This window comes from Podarcis erhardii (assembly GCF_964252035.2).
Source record: "Podarcis erhardii genome assembly, chromosome: 10".
In the NCBI taxonomy this organism is placed as follows: domain Eukaryota; kingdom Metazoa; phylum Chordata; class Lepidosauria; order Squamata; family Lacertidae; genus Podarcis; species Podarcis erhardii.
In genome coordinates, this window is record NC_138500.1 from 71,342,356 (window position 1) to 71,364,089 (window position 21,734).

The 21,734-nt window shown below is 41.5% G+C and overlaps 1 protein-coding gene across 18 annotated transcripts in view; it reads right to left on the reverse strand.

Moving 5' to 3' along the window:
- Positions 1-1,404: 1,404 nt before the first annotated feature.
- Positions 1,405-21,734, reverse strand: part of MAGI2 (membrane associated guanylate kinase, WW and PDZ domain containing 2) — a 618,960-nt gene continuing 598,630 nt past the window's right edge. For 15 of the 18 annotated variants that reach the window (XM_081879061.1, XM_081879059.1, XM_081879064.1 and 12 more), the window contains one exon: positions 1,405-3,480. In XM_081879061.1, coding sequence (XP_081735187.1) covers positions 2,681-3,480 — 800 coding nt within the window. In that variant the 3' untranslated portion in view covers positions 1,405-2,680. Of the gene's footprint in view, positions 3,481-9,814; positions 10,780-21,239; positions 21,351-21,734 lie in introns of those variants that run through there. The other 3 variants (XM_081879053.1, XM_081879054.1, XM_081879055.1) reach the window with 3 other exon arrangements.

Consider the following 21,734-nt stretch of genomic DNA (forward strand, 5'->3'; position numbering starts at 1 on the left):
GTCACCCGAGTCACGTAGAAAGCTGCACCACTAGAACATTGTTTTAGGCATTATATTGCATATAATGGGGTGGTAGGGAAAGGAGAGAAGCCATTCAGAGCGATAACTGTGGGGTTCTGCATACAGACCAAACAGGATACGCTGAGATCATGTGTATCAGCTGCCAGTTTTCCATATATTCGGATTGTGCATGTCAGGCCAGCGAGATTGTTCCTCCTGTGATAAATAGCAGACTTGGGGAGGGATTTTTGTTGAGACTGCATTATCGGTTAATCCTTCCTCCCTTTCTATCAAGGCCCAATTCTGCACCGACACCACAGCTACAATCTGCAGGTTTGTTTTAAAGGATCACATAACTCAAAGTGTGTGATGGCTTGGTTGTCATATAGAAAAATGGCACTCTCTTTGCAGTGGGGTGTGCATGGAGACAATCAGTATTTTCATGATATTTCACTCTCCCCGCTCCCAATAAAAAAATTATTACACAGCATAAGTTGGGAAAAAGATTCTTGGATATATATTTTATTTGAGTGGTTTAGAATATCATACAGTAAACAAGATTTCTGTAAAAGTTAATTTATCCATAGTGGTGCGTTTCATAAAAATAGTTGCTCACTTACAGCCTTTCTGTGACTATTAATACATGGAATTATATTTATAGCGATAGAGCTGTACAAGGTAAATTCACAGCTAACACTACACAGAAATATTATTTGGAATGGGGTTTAGATGATGTGCTGTCTTCACAGGTTATCAATTACAACCGCATAAAGCAATTACCGCACAAGGATTTGCTGGGCACTGTGCAAATCGGAGTTTATGCAAGCATAATCTCAACTATTTACTCCCCAATGCTGTTTGTTTCTGTTCATTATACATAGGAAATAATATTGATGGATGTGCATTTCCATATAGATTAGGGAAATTTTGTCCAACATCCAGATTTAATAAATTAACAGTGAATTATGCCAAATGTCTAGGTTGGAGGATAAAGATATATCTCTAATTTCTTAATTAAAAACTATATATATATATATTTTGTAAACAGCTACATATCTTTGTGCTTTCTTAAAAAATTATAATGGGACGTTCTTAAAATAAGCATCTTGTCTAAAAGGTGCAAAATCCTTTCTTTTGACTTTTCCCAACTATGGTAGAACGATGCCTCCGTATCTCCTGGAGGAAAAATGAAGCTGGAAGAGCTAGCAAGAGGCTGTTCTCCTGCGCTGCCCATCACCAGAATGGCTAACATCCCATCACTGCCTCACAGCCTTCTCCAAATCAAAACTTCCACCAACAGGCATTTTTGCTCCATCATCGAGCAATGCATTTCCGAGTTACACGAGAGTTTGCCAAACACATCATTCCTAAGAATAGTTATCTTGGTGATTTTTTTATTTATTAAAAAAAACAACCCACATTATTACCGAGTTGCTGTTGTTTGTATTGCTGTTGCTGGGAAAATAGCAAACCTCTCAGGGATAAAGAATTGATTAATGGAGCTCATTGGAGAAGCTGTTCTTCACCGGCGTGGGTTGAAATGTTCTCATGGCACTTGAGATTCGAAAGTTAAAAGCAAGAATGTTCTGAATAAAAATAAGGAAGCAAGATAAGAGCTGGATGGCTGATGTATATATGACTTTAGATAACGGATGAGGATGTCTCTTGGAGCTCTGCCTTAGAATTTCCTAGAGTGTGATGGGAGACAAAAACTCAAGGATAGTCGTGTTAAATGAGAGTTGGACAAGTGTTGAGGCAATTATTAGTTCCTGCAGGAAATGGAGGCTTTCTGAAAGGAAACTGCATTTTTCAATCTTTCAAGAATCACCTTCTCATCATAGTGGTCTGGGAACTGCATGTTACAGTTCTCCATGTCAAAATTTTTATGGTACCAAGTAATCCTGGTGCATGGGGGGGGGGGAGTGTGAGTAACCTGTGGCAATCTCCTTTTTGAGGCTAGGTTTGTGGATACAATTCCACCCCAACATACAGAAACATGGGTTGTTCACAAAAATGGCAGTAGAAATGGTATCGCACCAGCTAATCCACTAGGATTGCACACCTTGCATAACGAATTATGCTACTGGTTTTCGGTGATCTTTTCCAAAGTGTTAACAGTGGAGACATGTCATGGATATACAATTTCAAATGCTTCAAACCCCTGTCTGGATATGTTGAGAACAATTTATTTACAACATTTAACTCAGATAAAAGATTTCTTTTTCCACTTTTAGCTTTCTCCGTGCAGTTTTATTTAAGGCGATGTTCCAGTTTGTGATTGCTCTAACTTCTTCCAGTTTCTTGATATAAAGTTTGAACGAAAATCCAAAGTCCTTCATGCAGTGGAAAACAACATACTAAAGCTACACTGCACTGTCCTTGTGGTTGACTGTCCTTCATATTATTTTGGTTTCTTCCATAGCTGCCAAAGTCTCTGAAATGAAACTGGGGGACTTTAGGGTCACATTTAAATACTGTGTGACTATATGCTGCTTCAACTTATTAGGACGCTATGCACGTTGTCATGGAAATACATGTTATTGTTTCCATTTCTCAGTGTTTTGAGCATGTATGCGTGTGTGTGACAGTTAAAATAAATTAAAGTAAATCAATGTGAGACAGACGCTAAGAAGGATGTTCTGCATCACTGCGAAACAGTTAGAAGGCAACAGTCCCTGATTTATCTGCTCATAGCTGAAGTGCCAGATTTTAGTACATCAGGTAGCTTGTCAGACCCAGGAATCTTCCATGGTCCTGGTGAGACAGTTGCCTTCCGGGCTGTTGTGTTCGTGCTACGTGTGCTAATGGAGTGGAGGTGTCCCTTCCGTGGGAACTCACCGAGCTTCCGTTCAGATTCCTTCTGGCTGTGATCCGTGTCACTTCCATGCGAGCTGCTGCTATTGCTACTGTATGTCTTTGTAGCACCAATGGAATCGAGCTTGACGTGTTCGGAAGCTGCAGCCAACTTCTTCCCTGTGACAGCTGAGGCACTGTGATCCTTTGCACCGAGCGATCCTCCTCTTTTGCTTTCCATCCACTTCGATCTCCCGGCCAGTTCATCATTGGTTCCTGCACACCCAAGATCTTGTACCGCAGCCTCGGCCATTGTGCTCAGTCCAACCGCCTTGCTTTCTGACGCCGGCCAGCCGCTTTCGCCAGCCTTACCCTTGCCTTCTGAGCTTCCTTTCCGAGAAGCCTCTTCGTGCTTTGACCTGTCTACCTTTTTAGGACTTGCAGACCTCTCTCTCTGCTCACCTACCCTTTTCTTTTTGTGGCCATTTGCTGAAAGCTCTTTTGGTTTTCTTACATCATGTTCCCTCTTGATATCCCATGTTGGCTCTGGGTTTATCTGGTGGGAAGGGTCAGAGGGTTGGGCTAGATGTGATGAAGATAATGGTGAGACAATGTCATCAAGGGAAATAGTTACTTCCGGCAGACCTGGGGAGGTGGCAGAGGGAGAACTCCAGGAGTTTGGTTCGTCTGTTGCAACAAAAAGGAACAACAGTTATTTCCACTGCTCTTTCACTGAATCTGCATCACAGTTCCTAGTAGTTAAATTTAAACTCTAGAGACATTTTTTCAGTCTCCTCTTTAGGTGAGAGGAGGTGGGGAACCAAGACAAATCATGCCAATGGAAACAGTGATCATTGACTTTGGAACATTGTGAACAGCTCTAAAGGGGTCAGCGGGCTACACATGACATGGAAATTGTGACTGGAATTCCCATCTCCTTTACCTGCTCACATGCTCTGCAGCTTTCTGGGGCAATTTAAGTTAGGGAACTGATTCAAGGAGCAAAGTGTAGACAGACCCTGCCTCCTTCCCTCAGTGCCATAAGCCTGATCCAATTTATCCCCCAAACCATTGCTCATGATTGCTCTTTCTAAAATAAAAAGATGTTGAGAGCTCCAGTCAGGGAATTCCTACATCGTGTGTAGTTTGACCCTTACACACATAGGGCTCAACTTTGCTATGAATAAAAACACCGGTAAAAATAGGCTGGATTAACCATTATGCTATGCACCCTACAGAATGGAGATAAATTCATACTGGAGCGCTATCTATTTTGTATTTCACTGAAAGCACCGTCCTTACTCTTCTAAAATAATCACAGCTCATAATGGCTTGTTAATGTTCTTGCTGCCATTATGGATTGCTCTGCAGATCCCGTGACCATTTTGTGGCCACTTCAAATTTTACACATGTCACACAAAGAAAGCACTTCTACATATGAAAAAAGACTGATTTAGCTGAATACAGACTATGTTAGTTGAAGCTAGTTCACATTGAAACCACTCAAACTTATGTCACGGCTAACTTGCCCCATTTATCTAAATTGGTCTAAAGACCAACTAACTTAGATTGGATCTAACACATTGGCTGTGGTGTTATGGGCAGGTGTTGTGATTTTCTGTAATTAAGCAATTTATTTTGTTAAGGTTGCAATTCTTTGCACCCTTACGTGGAAGTAAGCTTCATTGGACACAATGATATGTACTTCCAAATAAACATGGATGCCACTGTGTTGTAAAAGGCCAAAAACTTGCAAGCAAACAAAAAAGCAAGGAGCCACATTTCCAAATGTGTGCATTCAAGAATACGTCTCATTAACCTAATATGGACATAGTGAGGTATGTTCCTGAATTCACACATTCTGAGTTGTGGCTCCTTGTTTCTGCAGCTGTTATGGACAGATGTGAGACAAAATGACACATCAGTGGAATATAGTGGGAAAATCTTTGCCAATCCACTAAAAAAAATAAGATGAACTGAACTGGGGTGCGTGGGTTTTGTGAACATTCTTGTACCGATAGATTTGGTGATTTGGTTATGCCCAAAAAGGTGTAAAAATGCTCCCGGGGGGAAATGGGAGGCACCTCTATTACCTTTGCTGTGCTGGATTGTGCAATGGTAATGAACTTACTACAGATGGCAAAAGAGAGAGCAACGTTCCATGTGGGAATAAGAGAGCGCATCTGAATATAGGTACATCCTACTCATCAGAGCACACTTAATAAAAAGTGTGATTGAATGCCCATTGCAATGAGCGATAAGCAAAAGTCAATTTAGAGCAGTGCTTCAGAGTATGTCTGGTGACTTGTTACCTGTGTAAGTAAAAAGATGTTTTTGCCTTTAGGCCCATTGGTTGGAGGCTCCTTTGGGCTTTCCACATGCTCAAGGCAAACACCTGCAGCGAGGCCCCTCTTGGGCACTCCCTGTTCAATCTAGAACCTGGCAAAATCTGAGTTACATCTTCATCCAGCTTCCCTGATGTCACCATGCAGGCAAATCTGAATAGCGCTGTGATGACATAACATTCACCACATGATCCTGATGGGCTGGATGAACATATAAGTTTGCTAGCGAAGTAGCAGGGGATCAGGGAAACAATGTTTTCAAAAAAAGGTGTGAAAACAGCACAAAGTGGAAAACAGAGTTTTCTTGTGGGTAGGAATGGGAGGGTGAAATTTGACTCAGTTCATACCTTAGAGCAAACCCACAAAATCCACATGTTTCTTTTGAAGCAAGACATTTTGAAGCAAGAAACAAAACACAGTCATCATTCAAAATTTACACTTTTTTGAATTTCGCAGTGCAGTTCTTTAGCCCAGTAATCTGTACAAATATGCATATGTATTACCGTATTTTTCGCCCTATAGGACACACTTTTCCCCCTCCAAAAATGAAGGGGAAATGTGTGTGCGTCCTATGGGGCGAATGCAGACTTTCGCTGAAGCCTGGAGAGTGAGAGGGGTTGGTGAGCACCGACCCCTCTCGCTCTCCAGGCTTCAGGAAACTCTGTGCAAGCCGCAGGAGCCCTCCCCCGGCTTGCGCAGAGCCGCCTCTTATCCCGAAGCCCCGGCGCGCTGGGCAGTCACGCTGTGGCTTCAGGTAGCTCCGCGCAAGCCGCGGGAGGGCTGTCCCGGCTTGCGCAGAGCTGCCTCTTATCCCGAAGCCCCGGCGCGCTGGGCTTCAGGTAGCTCTGTGCAAGCCGCGGGAGGGCTCCTATGGCTTGCGCAGAGCAGCCTGTTCTGGGGGCTGGGGTTGGGGGAAGCTCGGGCTTCCCCCGACCCAGCCCCGCGCCGGGGGGGGGGGAATAATTTTTTCTTCTTTATTTCCCCCCCAAAAAACTAGGTGCGCCTTATGGGCCGGTGCGTTCTATGGGGCGCAAAATACAGTGTAATAAAATTTATTATTATATATTATATATTATATTTATTATTATACTAAAATGCATTCTATTACAGAAAATTGCTTTGCAAAACCTGTATCTTAGAATAAATTCTAGGACTGGATACAAAACTGAATGCAAGTTGTATACAAAAATGTGTGTCTTAGAAGAAATTCACACTAAAAAGCTGGTGAGTTTTCATGAGGACATGGTTTGTTTTTTAATTGCAAACTGATATGGGAATGTAGAGAACTGAACTTTAGATTAGAAAAACAAGAAACAGAGAGAAACTGAGATGGACAGAGTCATGCATTCCCTACTCAGGGGGTAGTTTTCACATCCCTTGAAAGCATACAGTTTGCCTTCAAAATGAAAGCGAAAATTCAACAGAGCTCTATTTAAAAACATCCATCTTCATAAAGGCAGTTAACAAACAACTCCATTAATCTGCCTCTCCAAATCATTATTGAAGAAGGGGAAGGGAAAACTCCACACCAGTTGCAGGTCTAATCAGTATCTACTGATCCAAGGCTGTACCAAATTATCGTTCACGTATAAATAATTATCAGGCACAAACTCAGTTTCATGAATTATATGCATGTGCAGAGCTATCTAACAGATTTGAATCCCTTCCGCTTCATATTGTACTTAGTAACAAGCCCCAAGGGGCTTAGACTCCAACATTTTACAGTGAGAAGATGACAGGGAGGAGAACAAGGGGAATATGAGCAGATCCTTCTACTCTGCTTGGCACACGGGAATACAATGGCTGGTTTGCACGTCGCACTAAGTCAAACCACTGCTATGTGTGAATGTGTGAGCATGTGGCCGCTTGGCTGCTGTACCTTACTGAGCTAAACTACGGCTTGGTTTAGCATGTTGCCCTCAAATCCTGCCTGCCTGAGACCCAGGTGAAAATTCTCTTGATCTGATGACCTGCCTGTGAACCTATGACTGACAGCCTTCCTCTTTCTCTAGCTGAGGGTACACAGGAAATTATTACCAACTTTGCTGTTTATCATCGTCATCATCATCACTGTTACCTGTGTTGTTTTAGGGGTGGGAAATTCAAAATCTCTAGGGTGTATCATAGGCCATGAAGATCAAGTGATTTGCTGTTCAGAAGGAAAACCTTTAAAGAGCTCTGCTCAAAACATAATGGCTCATTTGGAATTGTTCAACCATTACTAAGATGATTGCTTTTCATAACATATCTAAACATGAAAAATGCACAATTTTACGCTTTAGAGCCATTGGATTAATGATTTTTCTCTTTCCGTGCTTACAGGAAAATTCTGGGGACATTTGGTAGTATTTCTGAAGTTTTTACTCTTTATCACTTTGCACAGACATAAATGAAATAGGATATCTTTTCCTTCACAGTTCCTGCAATCCTATCAAACATCAGATGAATGTTTTAGCAGTGTTTCTGACCAGAAGCACAGAAACTGTGACATGGTGAACAACAATTTGTTTCTATGGGCTGGATCTTGGAAGGTTTCCTATATTGCAGAGTTGACATTGTGAATAATTGGACACCGCTGCTTATTTATGTATTATATATTGCTCATTATTATGAATTGTATTTATATAACTGACTGTTTTAATTTGGTATTATGAAAATTATATTAGGAATGTATAGTACATTGTTTATTAAGTTTATAACACCCTATGGTCTTGAGAAAGATATATAAATGTCTTAATAAATAAACAAATACTTTAAATCTTCTCTCCAGGGCATTAAGAGTGGCCTGTCTGTTTCACTGAGACTTTTGTCTAATAAGACAGTGACTTGTTGAGATGCCACAAAGGGAGAGTCACACCTAAGTGGGGATTTGAATCTACATTTCTTAGAGCTAAACCCTAAGTTCTAACCCCAGGACCTCACGGCTTCCATAGTTCGCAGGCATGAGATTGAAAACATTTAATAACTTTGGATCATCTACGCTGGGCAATCCCCTGAGACAAATCTATCTAGGAATGCAGTGTAAGGTCACAATTTGGATGACGTTACAGGGGTGAGAAGTTCTAGCTTAGACATCCATGGAATTCATGTCATGGACAAAATCATAGGGAACTAATATTTAGCTCCTGCCCTTTTCTGTTCTCCCTCCTACAGTTATGGAATCCCAGATCTTTCAGTGGCCAAAAGGGATATTATTATTATTATTGGTATTATTTAATATTTACAACAGTTTTCTAAGGTAGGTCCCAATTATTGCAGACTGGAGTTGAGGTCAAGAGAGAATTGCCTACCTAAGATCAGGGACAGACTTTGGTAATATGAGGGAGGACATCAGTTGGTGAACTCCCCTACATAATTCTTATTTTCACAATAATTCCTTTTTTATTAATCATTATTTTGCGCCCCCTCGGCACAGCGCTCTGTGTGGAAGAACCACCCACACTGCCCTAAATGTGCTGCTGCTAATGAACAAGCTGAGGAGAGATTTCAACCACAGAATTCCTGATTTATAGCTCATGCTCTTAGCCCCAGCCCCTGCCAGCTCTACATCAGCCTCTAAGCATGTCCCAGAATGCTCTGTCTATGCAATTGCCAGAAAGGCGGTGGATTTTACTCTCTACTGCGGATGCAGCTAGTAAAGACCACAATGCTAAGGTTGGGATGGTGTCATATATCACAAAGAATTTGTTTCATTTCAGCCTTTTGGCTTGAAATCTCAGCACACCAGCTATTCTTGTAACTAGGGTTTCCTGCAACCTTTGCTCAATCAGATCTTTGAGTCACAACTGGCTTTGTTTTGCTGCTTCCACATCACAGCCCTGGAAGACGTTACTTTAAAAAAAGCCCGTAAAAAGATATATTACAAGCTTGTTTTGCTGATGGCCTGGGAAACACTTAGCAGACTTTGTTCAATTAAGAACAAGCAACAAAAAGTCACTCCAGCCCCAAATCCTTCCATCATGATTTAAGATATTGCTTAGTTCAACTTCTCTCTTCTTTGTCTCTCCATGGCTGATCCTCTTGTTCACACAGCCTCCCTGGGTCTGAGTCTCTCCAGAAGGAGAGCAGCTACCCGGCCTGTGCAGAGGGCAAGGCGAGGGCAGCCAGGTACTCTGGCCCATGCTGCTTTTTTGTTTGAATTTATGGCTTTCTTCTAACGAGACTCCTGCCCTGGGCCTCAGACAACCTCTGCAAGGGCCTGGCAGCCACGACGCCTGTGTTGCACATGCATTAAAATAACAGCTCAAACACCTCTACCTCTCTGATCCTGAACAGGGATGTTACTGAGCAATGCAATTACAGGAAGCCCCCCCCTCCATTGCAGCACAATACGTGCACAATACATGCATCACGCCAAACCCAGAAGTGACCTGGAAACATCATAAAGACGTCACTGAAACATCACTAGGAGGGAGGAACGGGGGAAGAACAGGGTGTTTGCAGGCTTTTTCAATGCGTTTCAATTATACACAATTTCACCAACACGTGTGGTGCCTCAGAATGTAACCAGGGGGCTCTCTGTGGTTTGCCTTCAGCTGCTTTGCATACCTACGTGCACTGTTTGTAGTGAAGTTAAATATGAACCAATAAATGCTTTTTACTAGTCAAGTAAATAGTCCCAATACACACTATTATTATAAGCTTATGAAGATATGAAGGGAGCCAGTATTCATTTTCATTTTTCTGTTTCTATTTATCTCTTTTCATTTACTTTTTAAGAAACTATTTAGCTCCTTATTAAATCCCTTTTGCCTAACTGCACAAAAACTGATTTCACACTGCACACATATATTGACACTGAATAAAATGTGCCTAGCTGCACATTAGAATAAACCCTGTTCCTTCTTGACATCTTTACACTTTTTTTTCCTGTTTGAGAAAGGTGAGAGCCGTAATAGACAATGGAAACTCTTTGCTGAGAGAGTGCTCTATGGTCCTTAAGTTGTCTTTATTCAAAGAGACCGCCAATTCCCTTTTTGCGACCCACGTTTTTGAAATGACAGCTCAAACACTACAGTCTCTAGAAAAATCCTTGATGCTCCATATACATTGTAAATATTATGTTGGAAAGCAAAAGACTAGCTTCACAAGGAATGAAGATAAATGTTCTACAAAAAACCCCATCACAGTGAGGGAAAATGAATGATCCAACCAGCATATCCATGAGATGGATACCAATGGATCAAGAGGCAGCCCCCTTTTCAAAACTCATTTCAATTGCAGGTGGAATTGATTCTAATGGAACAAGAACATTCTAAAAAACAGTGAGACTTGTTTTCCACATTATTTTTTTTTTATTGAACAGCAACTTTACACACTCAGGAACGGGAAAAGATATGCTTTTGGGTCTCATTATCTGAAAGATGATGATAGATAAGAAAGAAAATAATTGCAGAATTAGCATGAAACCTCTATTGAACTTTTCCTTTTATTTTTCTCACAGTTATTCCCGTTAAGTTCTAATTTGTGAATCATGACAAAATAATGAAGTATTATGACTTTTCAACACCATCTTCAACCCCTTGTCCCCGCTTACAACATGCACACACCAGTTCTTCCACATCTTCCTCTCCCAAACTTTAACCTGCCTCCGTTCCAGCGCTCTTGATGCAGTCACAAGTCACATGCTTCCATTAGCGACCTGGGGTGCATCAGAAGTGTGGAGGAGGGAATTACCTAGGTTGACATGTCCACTTCCCAGCAAGCCTGATGCCGCCAAAATTGCTGTACTCTATTTCCCCGCATCCAGCTGATGGCTGGTCAATGTGGGGAAAGGAAGAGCAGCTTCCCAGGACCAGGCGGGCTGCATGGAGAGGGGTTAAAGGCTTCATGCATCTGCTCCAGTACATCACACATTTTGAGCTTTGCCACCCCAATTTCTTGACATCTTTAAAGTAACTAAAAAGGCAACTTTCCTATTAATAATTTCCTTTCCTTCTGCAGATGAACTCCATCTGGGGAGGAAGAAGTCCTGCCAGAATATAGCTTATGCAGAGCAGGAATAGAGCTGCAAAAACTATTTCACAAGGTGCTGTGGAATTTGAAATTATAATGAGTTTTGGATTAGTTTTTATTACTCTAATTAAGCTAGAGTCAGTCATAAGATGGGTCCATAAATAATGTAATAAAGGGGGTAACTTTAATAAATTAGTAAATGGGCTATATATTATATTCGTGGAATAATTTAGGAGTTAGGTAGTGCACAATTTATTAGCCACCATCCTGGAGGCATAAGCGCCTTTATGCTGATTGCTTTCTGTGCCCTTACGTAAACCCACTGTTAATGACCAAGGCAACTGTTCTCCCTCCCTCCCTGCCCCTTCTGCCCTGCTCAGGAGGAGTCAGGAGGGCTGTGCGTGCAGGGAAGGAGACTCTACTCTGTGCTTCCTTGGCCTCTCCTAGAATCGCTCTGTCTGCATATTTAGCAATGCAACCAATAAGCAGTTTAACATTTCCAGAGCTTCACAGATAACACTCCTGAACTTATCAATTAAGCAACAGTTAACAACAGTTAATAGATAGGAAACCCTGGAAAACTAGATGTGAGCCTATGTTTGATGTAATACTCTACTGAAAGAGTGCCCCCCCCTTCTTTTTTTACCAGCCTCTTATTCTGTAATTTCCTGCCAAGGCTTTGAACAATGTTGGCTTGAAGGCCTGTCACTCTTCCTCAGCCTATTTTTTTTCTGCTCAGATAGCTCTTCGTATTCCCTTGTCTTTCCTACTGGTATGCCAGATCAAATGCTTTCAGATTTCAGCTTCTGTCTATTTGTTCTGTCATAAATGCTTTTGTGGGATGAAGGACCTTATCCTCTTTCCAAAAATGACCAGAGCTGACATGGTGTTCCCCCCTTCTTCTTACAACCAGGCATAGCAGTAATGTGCCATGCTAAAAGTTTGTGAGGTTACTGATCTTCCAAGCCGGCAATTTCTGGGAACTAGTTTAGATGCTTCTGCTTTTGAGATCTACAAAAATAATTCCCACACAGTAGTATAGGCTGTGTTTTTCTGTCCATGGAGACAGAGGAGCCCTACAGTGTGCTCTTATATATTTCTCCTCTGTCTTCCATCTTCTTCTGTGTCCAACACTGCAACACCTTGGAGTTGAGACTTTCCTATGCCTTTCTGGCAGCCTGTTTGTCCAGCAGATCCTGGCCCATAGGCTGCTCACAGGGCAGAGGACTTCTCAGATCAAATCCCATGACACAGACCCAACGTCAGGCTTGTAGATCTTGTGATCCAACCACAGACAAATCAAAGTCCACCAGCCTTGTATAGTGCCTCTGCTCCTGCTTTAGAGGTTCTCAAGGGACAGCAAAGAACAAAACAACACAAGACTTTTTTCCAAGCCCTTCCTGGTGGTGGGCTGCCCGACATGGTTGATGGTTTTATTGGGCTTGGTGGGGTCATAACATTATGCAGTTCTAATCTGAAGGCACTTTTCCCAAGTGCCTATTGTAAGAGAGACCCTCCAAGGGAACACTTTCAAAATAATCCCTTTACAAAAGGGGAGGGGAGATGATAAATTCCAATTATCCCAATAAATAGTTTATCAAACTGTGGGGCTTCTTTTATACAAGAACATTTCCATGTAGCACCAGCTTGAGGCTTCCCTCTTTTATCTTCCTATTTAGCCCCTTCGATGTTCATTTCCCATTGACTTTAAACACCAAATATAAAGAAATCCACTACACATACTTTACAATTCAGGTATGTTTTGTCTCCAGACTGCCAGCTACCACCTATTTATTAAATCCTTCAATAGCTGTTCACCCAGAGGCAGAAGACGGCAAGAACATTTTGGATATCATGTTTGAAACGAAGGCTGCAGAACAATGTTATTAACGACTAGTTTGATCCATTTAATTAATCTCTTCTTTTCCACACCATGGGTTTTTGAAATTGGTAGAAATGAAGAGTATGGCTACTGGGAACGATATATTAATATGAATGAACTATCTTAGCACAGTCAAGGTGGTCACAAGAAAGCTGGTGCCGGAAGCCAGAATAACTATGGGGGCAAGTCCGTCTGAGCACATAACACCAATCCTGGTATAACTGCACTGGCTATCAATCAGATTCTAGGCCCAATTAAAAGTGATGGTTTTGACCTATAAACCTTATGCAGCCCAGAAGCCCAATATCTCAGCTCAATACATTTACATGCGGGGACTGCCTCCCCCCCCCCAATAAATGAACTTGGACCCTGCATTCCTCATTTGACGCACTTCTCCATGTGCCCTCTGTGAGGGAGGTGCAGAAAGCAGCAACAGGAGAATGGTGGTTCCCTGTTTATGGGATGCTCTCCCTGATGCCATCACTATCTGCTTTTTTTGGTGCCCGGCAAAAACATTATTATCCTTTGGACCTTAATTTTCTGCTTATCTTTTGGTGGTATGACCAACACAAAAAAAACACGCACACATGGAAGGGGTAATACCGCTGGTTGGGGACACGTTGCGCTCCTTTGGGGGCTCCTAGAAGCTGTCCACAAATGACAGTGGCCACACCCTGGGAACAGCTCCAACTGGCTGGCTAAACCCAGTGACCGCAGCCGATGGGTCTCAAACTCTTTGTGAATTAGGTTACTTCTGCTGCATGTGAAGACAGGCTCTGGCGGATTGGGTGGATGAAACCAAGAGTGGGCCCAATGGTCAAGAAGGTGGCTTCTGTATGTGTTGTAGAGGGAAATGAGGGGCAGGTGGGGGCTCATCAGCCTGGGAAGGTAGCCCATCTAGAAGAAGAAAGACTCTGATCCTAAACCTCCGCTGCCCTGCAGGATATCTTCGAGACAAGAAATGGCGGAGCAGGAAACCCTACAGAAATCTGGAGTCGAGTCCCAAAGATGGTTGGATGGTGCCTTGTATGGCTTCCTTCCAGCAACTCCTGCAGCCAAGCTGGTGCCAAATGTGCTGTTCTGCTTTCCATTGGAGCACATCAGCAAGGCTGAGATTTGAGTCTTGTCATTTGAGCAGCCCAGGAGCTCTATACACACTGCCCAGGCTTGTTCTGGTAATGCTGTGGTTTGACTTCATCCCAAGAGGTACACTCCATTGTCTTTTGAGACAGACAGATGCCAACACCACACACACACATGATGCTAAGTTGTTTTGTCCTTGTTTTTAATGTTAATTTTTGTAAGCTGCATTGAGTTTCACTTTTCTGGGGAAAAGTGATTAAAAATTATCTTCCTCTATGAGGTATTCATTGAGCATTCCATGCTATTGGCCTTTTCTTTCATAAACAAGAATGAATGGCAGACCCTGACATCACCACCGAATGTCTAGAATTCTTGTGTATGTAGCTATTATGCTTCATTAACTTCAGTTTACTGTGTGGCTGTATCTTTTAGTTAGAAGAATATTCAGAGGTTTTAGCACTGTGATTTATGCCACCTGACTGAGTGCAGACTGGTCAAAAAACTGATCTCCTTACAATATTGCACACTGCTCCACGATTCATTATTTGCTTCTATCCACAAAGGGACATGCCCAAAGGATGCATGCAGTTAAATTAGATGCGCTCTCACTTTTTTCGGGTTCTGACTGCTGCAATTTGTAGTGCAGAGCCACGCACACTTTATGCATACTGATGAAACAGAAATGCTGATTGTTTTATTCATTGGCGTCTTGTTCCCCCTCAAAAGACTAAAGTGCTGCCTTAGAAGTCTTCTGGCCTGGTTAAGATCTGCTCAGCATCCGAGGTGAAACTGCATCAGATACTTTCAGGCCATTGTCACTTAGCGAAGAGTCCTTTTTCTGAGGGTGGACTTTCTCCAACTTCAGGGTGGTGGCTGTTCCTCTCCTGGCAAAATATGACAAGCCACAACAATGGCAGCGCTTGCAGCAACACTTCCAACCCCAACTAAAGATGCTTGCAATGGGAGGAGATGGGTATTCCCTTATTCATTTAAAGCACCCAACTGCTGCTTTTCCACACAGGGTCACAAAAACAACAAAACTATTTTAAAAAGGAAACTAGCAATTATAAACAAAACCTTCCATAACTGCCTCCTCCCTAGTCAGCCACAGTTTACAAAGAAAAGCAGCAAGAAAACAATTCATTCTAAAGTTTATATGCCAAATGCAAAATAAAAACATATTTTCAAATCACCCAGAAGAGTAAAAAAGGGGAAAAAAGGGGGGGGAAGTGTCTGCTAGGAATGAGAGTGGAGAGAAAGTGGTTCAGTTTGCATTTTAAAGAGAACCTACCTAATTTGCACTTCCCAAAATTTAAATATATAAATTTATAGGAAGCTACCCTTCAAACTTCATGCTTCTCTGAATTTGGTAATGCAGTCCTCCAACAAAATAATGTCTACAAAAATGCATATATTAGGACAACTTGTGTATAAAAATGCATTATAAACAGGTAAAAATGTGTATATTTAGGCAAAACTGCATACAAAATCATGTACATCAGAAGAAGCACTAATATGCTGCCAAATTTTTTGTGAGAACTTAAAAAAAGGCAAATTAAGGCGGAGACTGGAAGCATGAGAAACTGAGAGAAACCAAAATTGATAGATTCATCCTTCTCTGATGTCCAGCGGCCATTGGTGTCCCTCCTTCCAGAGGTAAAGAATTCCACAGCCTTGTTGGTAAAACAGAGATGGTTGAGGGTAGAAGACAGACTCCCCTTTTGCATTTTAAAGCCATGCAAAAGACCCAGCTTCAAACAGCCACTCAGCCATGGAGATCAAGAGCTGTTGAGTAGCTGACCCCATGTTCCATCTAACCTACCTGATTTTGTCTGGAATAAATGAGCTATGAAATATAAAACCCTTTTAAACTGACAAATGCTACAGAAATTATAAACAAACGTGCTTAGCACGATGCGTCTGCCTATATACAGCGGCAGCTGCCAATAATCTGTTTGTGTCTTAAAAGCATGAAGCAACAAATGGCCTCGAGTGCAAATCCCAAAAGTTCATTTTGGAGTCTTTTATTTTATTTTATTTTTAAGGCCATGATACAAGGTTTGGATCCCTGTGTGTACATGGGAATCTACTGTGTGTAGAACTTTACAAACACCTGACCTCAAAGGAACAGATCACATGGTCAAAAGCCAGGTCATGTTATGATGCACTTCCAATTTTGAACAGCCAATTTTGAAGCTCCTGAAATCATGAGAATTGCCATGAAGTGCAGTCACAGGCTACTGGCACATGTAATATATTTCTCCATTTAATCTTGTACTCAGGAAGAGGCTTGCACAGAAAAACAAGCCAAAACTGAAAATGGGTCTAAGATACATTACAAAGAGGAAGTCTTATGCAGACACAGCAAGGGAGGAAAGTGATTATTCCTCACCTTTCCTGCTGCAACCATCCCTTTAAATCTGTGTTAAGGTCTATTTTATTCAGGGCCCAAGGCTGGGCAGATTGAGTCCTCATGGTTTAATGTCCTTGCATCTGGAAAACCTAACAGAACCATCTATAGCACAGCTGTGAAATTCATGCCCACATTTCTGCTAGGGTTGTGAATAGCTGTGTTTGCACATAATGCAAAGCTAAACCATGGCTTAGTGGGACTTGCTTGCTCCCAGGGAGGAGATCTCATCCACTTTGCATCTCGCTAGTGCATAAGGCACAATTGCCTCATTTTGAGCAGGGCATCCCAGATTTACAGAAGCCACCCCAACTTCTGATGCCAATCCCAGATGTCCTGTTTTAGCTCTCTCCGCCTCCGTGGCCTCCACCACTGCTGCTGCCACCTCTGCCATAATTCCAGAAGCCGGCACCATAATAGCCTGGGAACCAAAAGACGTGTGCTTTTGGTGCCACGCTCTCCTGTTCCACTGGCGTTGCTTCCTGACGTACGTGTGTGTATGGGTGGCAGTGGGTGACAGTGCTGGATAAGGGCGTCCGGTGGTGAGATGGGGGGGGGGGCGGCGGTAGCAGTGGTGGTGTGTAAAGGTGGCCGGGGCAGGATGGTCTGGAGGCAGCAGCAGTGGGGAGGTCATGTCCCAATTTGCCTTCCCAGAATGTTGGATGGGTATGCTAGTTCTTTTAGCTCAGTGTGCCTATTAGCAGTCCATATTGTGCAGATGGAACTATATTTGAGAAAAAGAACAAGCACAATTTGACATTAAAAAAAATAAAAATGCAACAAACAAACAAGCAAACATGTAAATTCCTCAGACCCTCCACCAGAGACCTCAGTGCAGCCATATTTGGAAGGAAAATTTCTGTTGGACATACAGAACCTGAGTCTCATCAGAGAAGATGTCAGGGTATAAATATACAACAACAACAACTTAGGGGAGCAGAACTTATTCAAGAATGTGACCATGTGAAACAGAATCTAATTAAGGCTTTTTCTGACATTCTAAAAGCTATGAGAATAATTTCTGACTGCTTTTTACCAGGTATTCTCAAATGCATTGTTCACCGAGGAGGTAATAGCCCTTTTAGAAACCGAAGAAGACTTTAGTGTAAACAACCCATTAACTGATTTCTCTGACTTGTGGCCTACAGTTCCAGTCCAGCATCTGGTGAAGTAGGGTAATTGCTCACGGAAGCTCATGCTCTATTGATAAAAACGGTGCTGTGGGAGGAATTTTAAAACACTCCAACGCAGAGGAAAGAGTAATTACATTTGTTATTGCAATGCCAGTCCCAAGAAATTAAATGGTTCAAAGTAGTCCAGATGACGGAGTCAGCTTCTTTGATTCAGCTAATTGTGGTAAAGAAGGAAGCTTTGGGGTTATGTGGGCACCTTCTTCAGATGAGAAAAGCAGGATACACACCCTCTAAATGTTCAGATAGACCTCAACCATAACAAGGCCCTCAGATTAGTTAGAGCTCCACTCTGTAAAGGTACTTAGCATAATGGTTAATCCAGCCTGTATGCTTGATGAAGGGAGAGAGGAGAGGTAGACCTCCTTTTATTGGCGCACACACAAAAAAAGATGTTAAGAGAACCATGATCACAGAGGAAGTTACGTTGCAATGATTTGGCCTTTCAAAAACTTGTGAATAGGTTATATTATTTTGACATGCATTTGTCATGGTAACTGTAATAATTTACTGGAGTCTGGAAAATAAACATACATTTATGGCACCAAACAGAGCTTATTTCCATTCATTCTGAACCATTTGCTGTGCTGTTTTAAACAGGTAAAACAAATCAGACTGCAATCAGAAATCTTTTTACTCTTGATCTTGAATGGTTTCTGGATTGCAGCCATGCAAGTGGACTATGTTATCAAGAGTGGTGTATTACTGTATTATTATTTTAAGCGTAAGAGTTGATAATAGTTTCTAATGAGTTTGAAAATTATTTTTGTCAGCATAATTCAGCAGATATAGTTGTCTGACTAAATTAACGGGACTTGCACATTTACAGTACTTTTCCATGTATAAGACTATGGTTTTTTACTCTAAAATAATGTTCAAAATCTAGGCTCGTCTTATACACGGATAGTATCTCCCCCCCATTTTCTTAAGTCGGAGTCCCCCAAAATAGGGGGCATCTTATACATGGGGGCATCTTATAGACAGAAAAATACGGTAATTTTGCACTTTAGTTTTCACCGTTTAAAAAAAGTTAATAATGAAGTCAAGAATTCACAGAGTTTGAAATGATCTTTTTGCACAGTGAAGGTAAAGCTATTGTAGACATGCCAGTAAATATGAATTGTGCTTATTTTCCATTGAAATAAATGGAGCTTAAGCTTTTAATTGTGCACAACTAATTCTGTTGGATTGACCTTCATGTTATGAAGTGATTATTTCGGATGTTGCCCAAGTTTTCTACACAGATACTGACTATGTAGCTGGAACTTAAAAATGTTGTGAATAAACTGCCAATCCTTAAACTAAATAAATTGCAATGCTGTGCCATTTTTTAAAAGTACATTTCCACAACTTGGTTTTGGCTAGGGAGCTGAACTCCGAAACCACCGTTTCTTTGTGGGATGCTCTGATGAGCATGGAAACGAGTGATGGGATAGAGAATATTTTGGCTCCATGCCTTTTGTATGCGTGAATTCAAAGCTAGGCACATCCGAAAGCCATCAGTGTTAGCTATTCAAGAACAGGAAAAATTCATTCTGAAAAACTTGGGTAGACTGAAAAATTCACCCAAGCAGAAAGTGCTTTATTTTGACCTCTTAATTAAAGGATGAAAGTGAGCTTGCACACACCCCAGTATATTGTTCTGCCAACACCCTGTCAAACTACATTTCAAATGAACTGCATAAACGAAACACTCTAGAATACAGTGCTTAGAACGATAATGGACTGCTATATTTTGTATGTTGTCCCGTCTTTCATGAAGGATTATTTTCTATGGGAAATTAAAGACTGCACTCCTATACTCAGTCCTGCTGAATTGAATGGGATTTACTCCCAAATACGCATGAATAGGAGTGCAGCCTTAACTCTGTCAGCTAGAGTTCATCAGGTTTTATTAAGGTTTCTCACCTTTTCACTGTAAAGGTGAGAGATGAGCAATGAATGTGACCTACTGGTAAGAGATTTTTTAAAAAGGTATTTCTTAGTTTATACAAAAGCATCTTGCATTCTTTTTATGAAAGCAGTGAAGGTTCCATCATGATTCTAAACATGAGATGCATCATGGGAGTTGTATTACATATAAGAAGTACTACACTGGACATCAGCAAAGCGTGACAAAATGATACAAACATTTAAGGCATGGGGAAGTAGAGAGAAATTTGAGCAAAAAAGAGCCAATTGGGACAATCTAAGTTAGGTTGCAATCCTCTCTACGTGCGCATGAGTGACTTATCACCGAGTAAACATGCATAGGATTGGACCACAAGACTCCTAAGAGACTTAGAAGGGGGTGAAATTTACATAGTTCAAAGTTGTATCCCTACACAAACACTGCTTGTGAAAGGCAGCTTATGTTCATTTGAAAATTAATTGTGCTTTGGGATGTAATACCAAACTATGCTTTACTTTAGTAAACTAAGGTCCTCCAAGTTTGGATGTAATGAGAAACATTATATATGTGTTATATGTGAACCCAAGGCTCTCTGCTGCTTATGCATCTAACACTAAACCATGTTTTAGCACAAGTGTCCTCACTGTGGCATGTGCAGGTGCAATGCCACTCCTGAAGGCCTCCCCAATGCCTGTGAAGCCTCTGTGCTCCCATTTTGCTAGGAGTTACCACCACCTTCTCATAGGGAGTGAGAAATGAACCATCTCAGCCTTGGAAATTACAGTTGAGAGAAGAAGGGGAAACAGTGTCTCTCTTTCCCACTTCCTTCTTCCGCTATCTAGTTTTCTAAGTTGCGATCTGCATGCAAGCAGAAAGCAAGGTGATGGGGAGACAGGGAAAAAAGATATTTGGGGGCGGGGACCAAATGGGAGAGGTGGAGGAAGAGAAGTGGGGTAACCCAAAAGGTAAGGGTCAAAGTATGTGCAATTGCTATTTTCCTCCTCCTCCTCTTTTTTTTGGGGGGGGGGGGGGAATCAATATTTGTTTTTGGTTTCCCCTTTCTATCTGGGTTGGGGAGAAATCTGTGCTTGGTGGCCACCCTACTTTCTGGGATTTGTGTTTTCTCCCTCTACCATGTGTCTCTCCCAATCTCAAAGAAACCCATGCACAGAATGTGCAAGTGAGGGGTAGGCCCAACAATTTGTTTCTGTGCATGCCTCCAGCGGCAGCCATTTTGTGACTGGCAAACGCCATTGTGACAGCAATTTTATGGTGGCGCCCAGAGCCCTTTTTGAAAATTCCAAATGTCTCAGTGAGTCAATGAAGCTATATGTATATGCTAACTATACATAGGATTGCCACCTTAGGATGTTGTTGAGATTCCCTTGTATTCTTTATCATCTTTATGAGTATATATAAAATCCTGAAATACAGGGATGCTGGGGGAAATAACAGGGTTAAAGAAAGCCCTATCTATTGAATCAAAATATATGTCCAGGGCTTTGTGTTAAAAATATGCACTTTGATCTTGCTTTTAAAAATATTTTCAATTTCAAGGAGAATGTAGAATTAACAGAGGCACCAAACAAGTTAAGTTGTAAGAGAAAACTTGTCAAAGACTCAGTTAAAACAATTCTGTAAAATGAAAGCATATTAGAGAACAATAAATATGCATGCAGAGTTTACACACCGTGTCTTTAGGGTGGCCCAATAAGTAGAAATAAGGGGAGCCATGCTTGTCACTTTTCATGCACATGGAGAGGCTGGAAGATACCATTCCTAAAGGAAGGGGAGGAACAGCCTAGGACCAATCATTAGAATTAACAGAACCAGTGACATCAAGACATATTATTATTATTATTATTATTTATTATTATTATTATTATCATTGCAAAGAATTCTTAGCTTATTAGAACAGCTGAGCAGGTTTCTTACAAGTAACAGCCAATTTATTTTTTCTAATGAAAGTCACACAAAGAGGCATGCAGGCAGTTAATATTAGTGAAAGAATGAAGTATTCTACAGACATATTTGAGAAGCAGATCCTAAAGAAATATGAGATAAATCTTGAGGCGATTTATAAAACCATCCTAAATCAGAACAAATTTAAAGTGTGAAGGAAACCCAAAATTGACTTGAGATTAGGTGGTACTGATGGACCTGTTTCTGAGCTGCATTAATGACT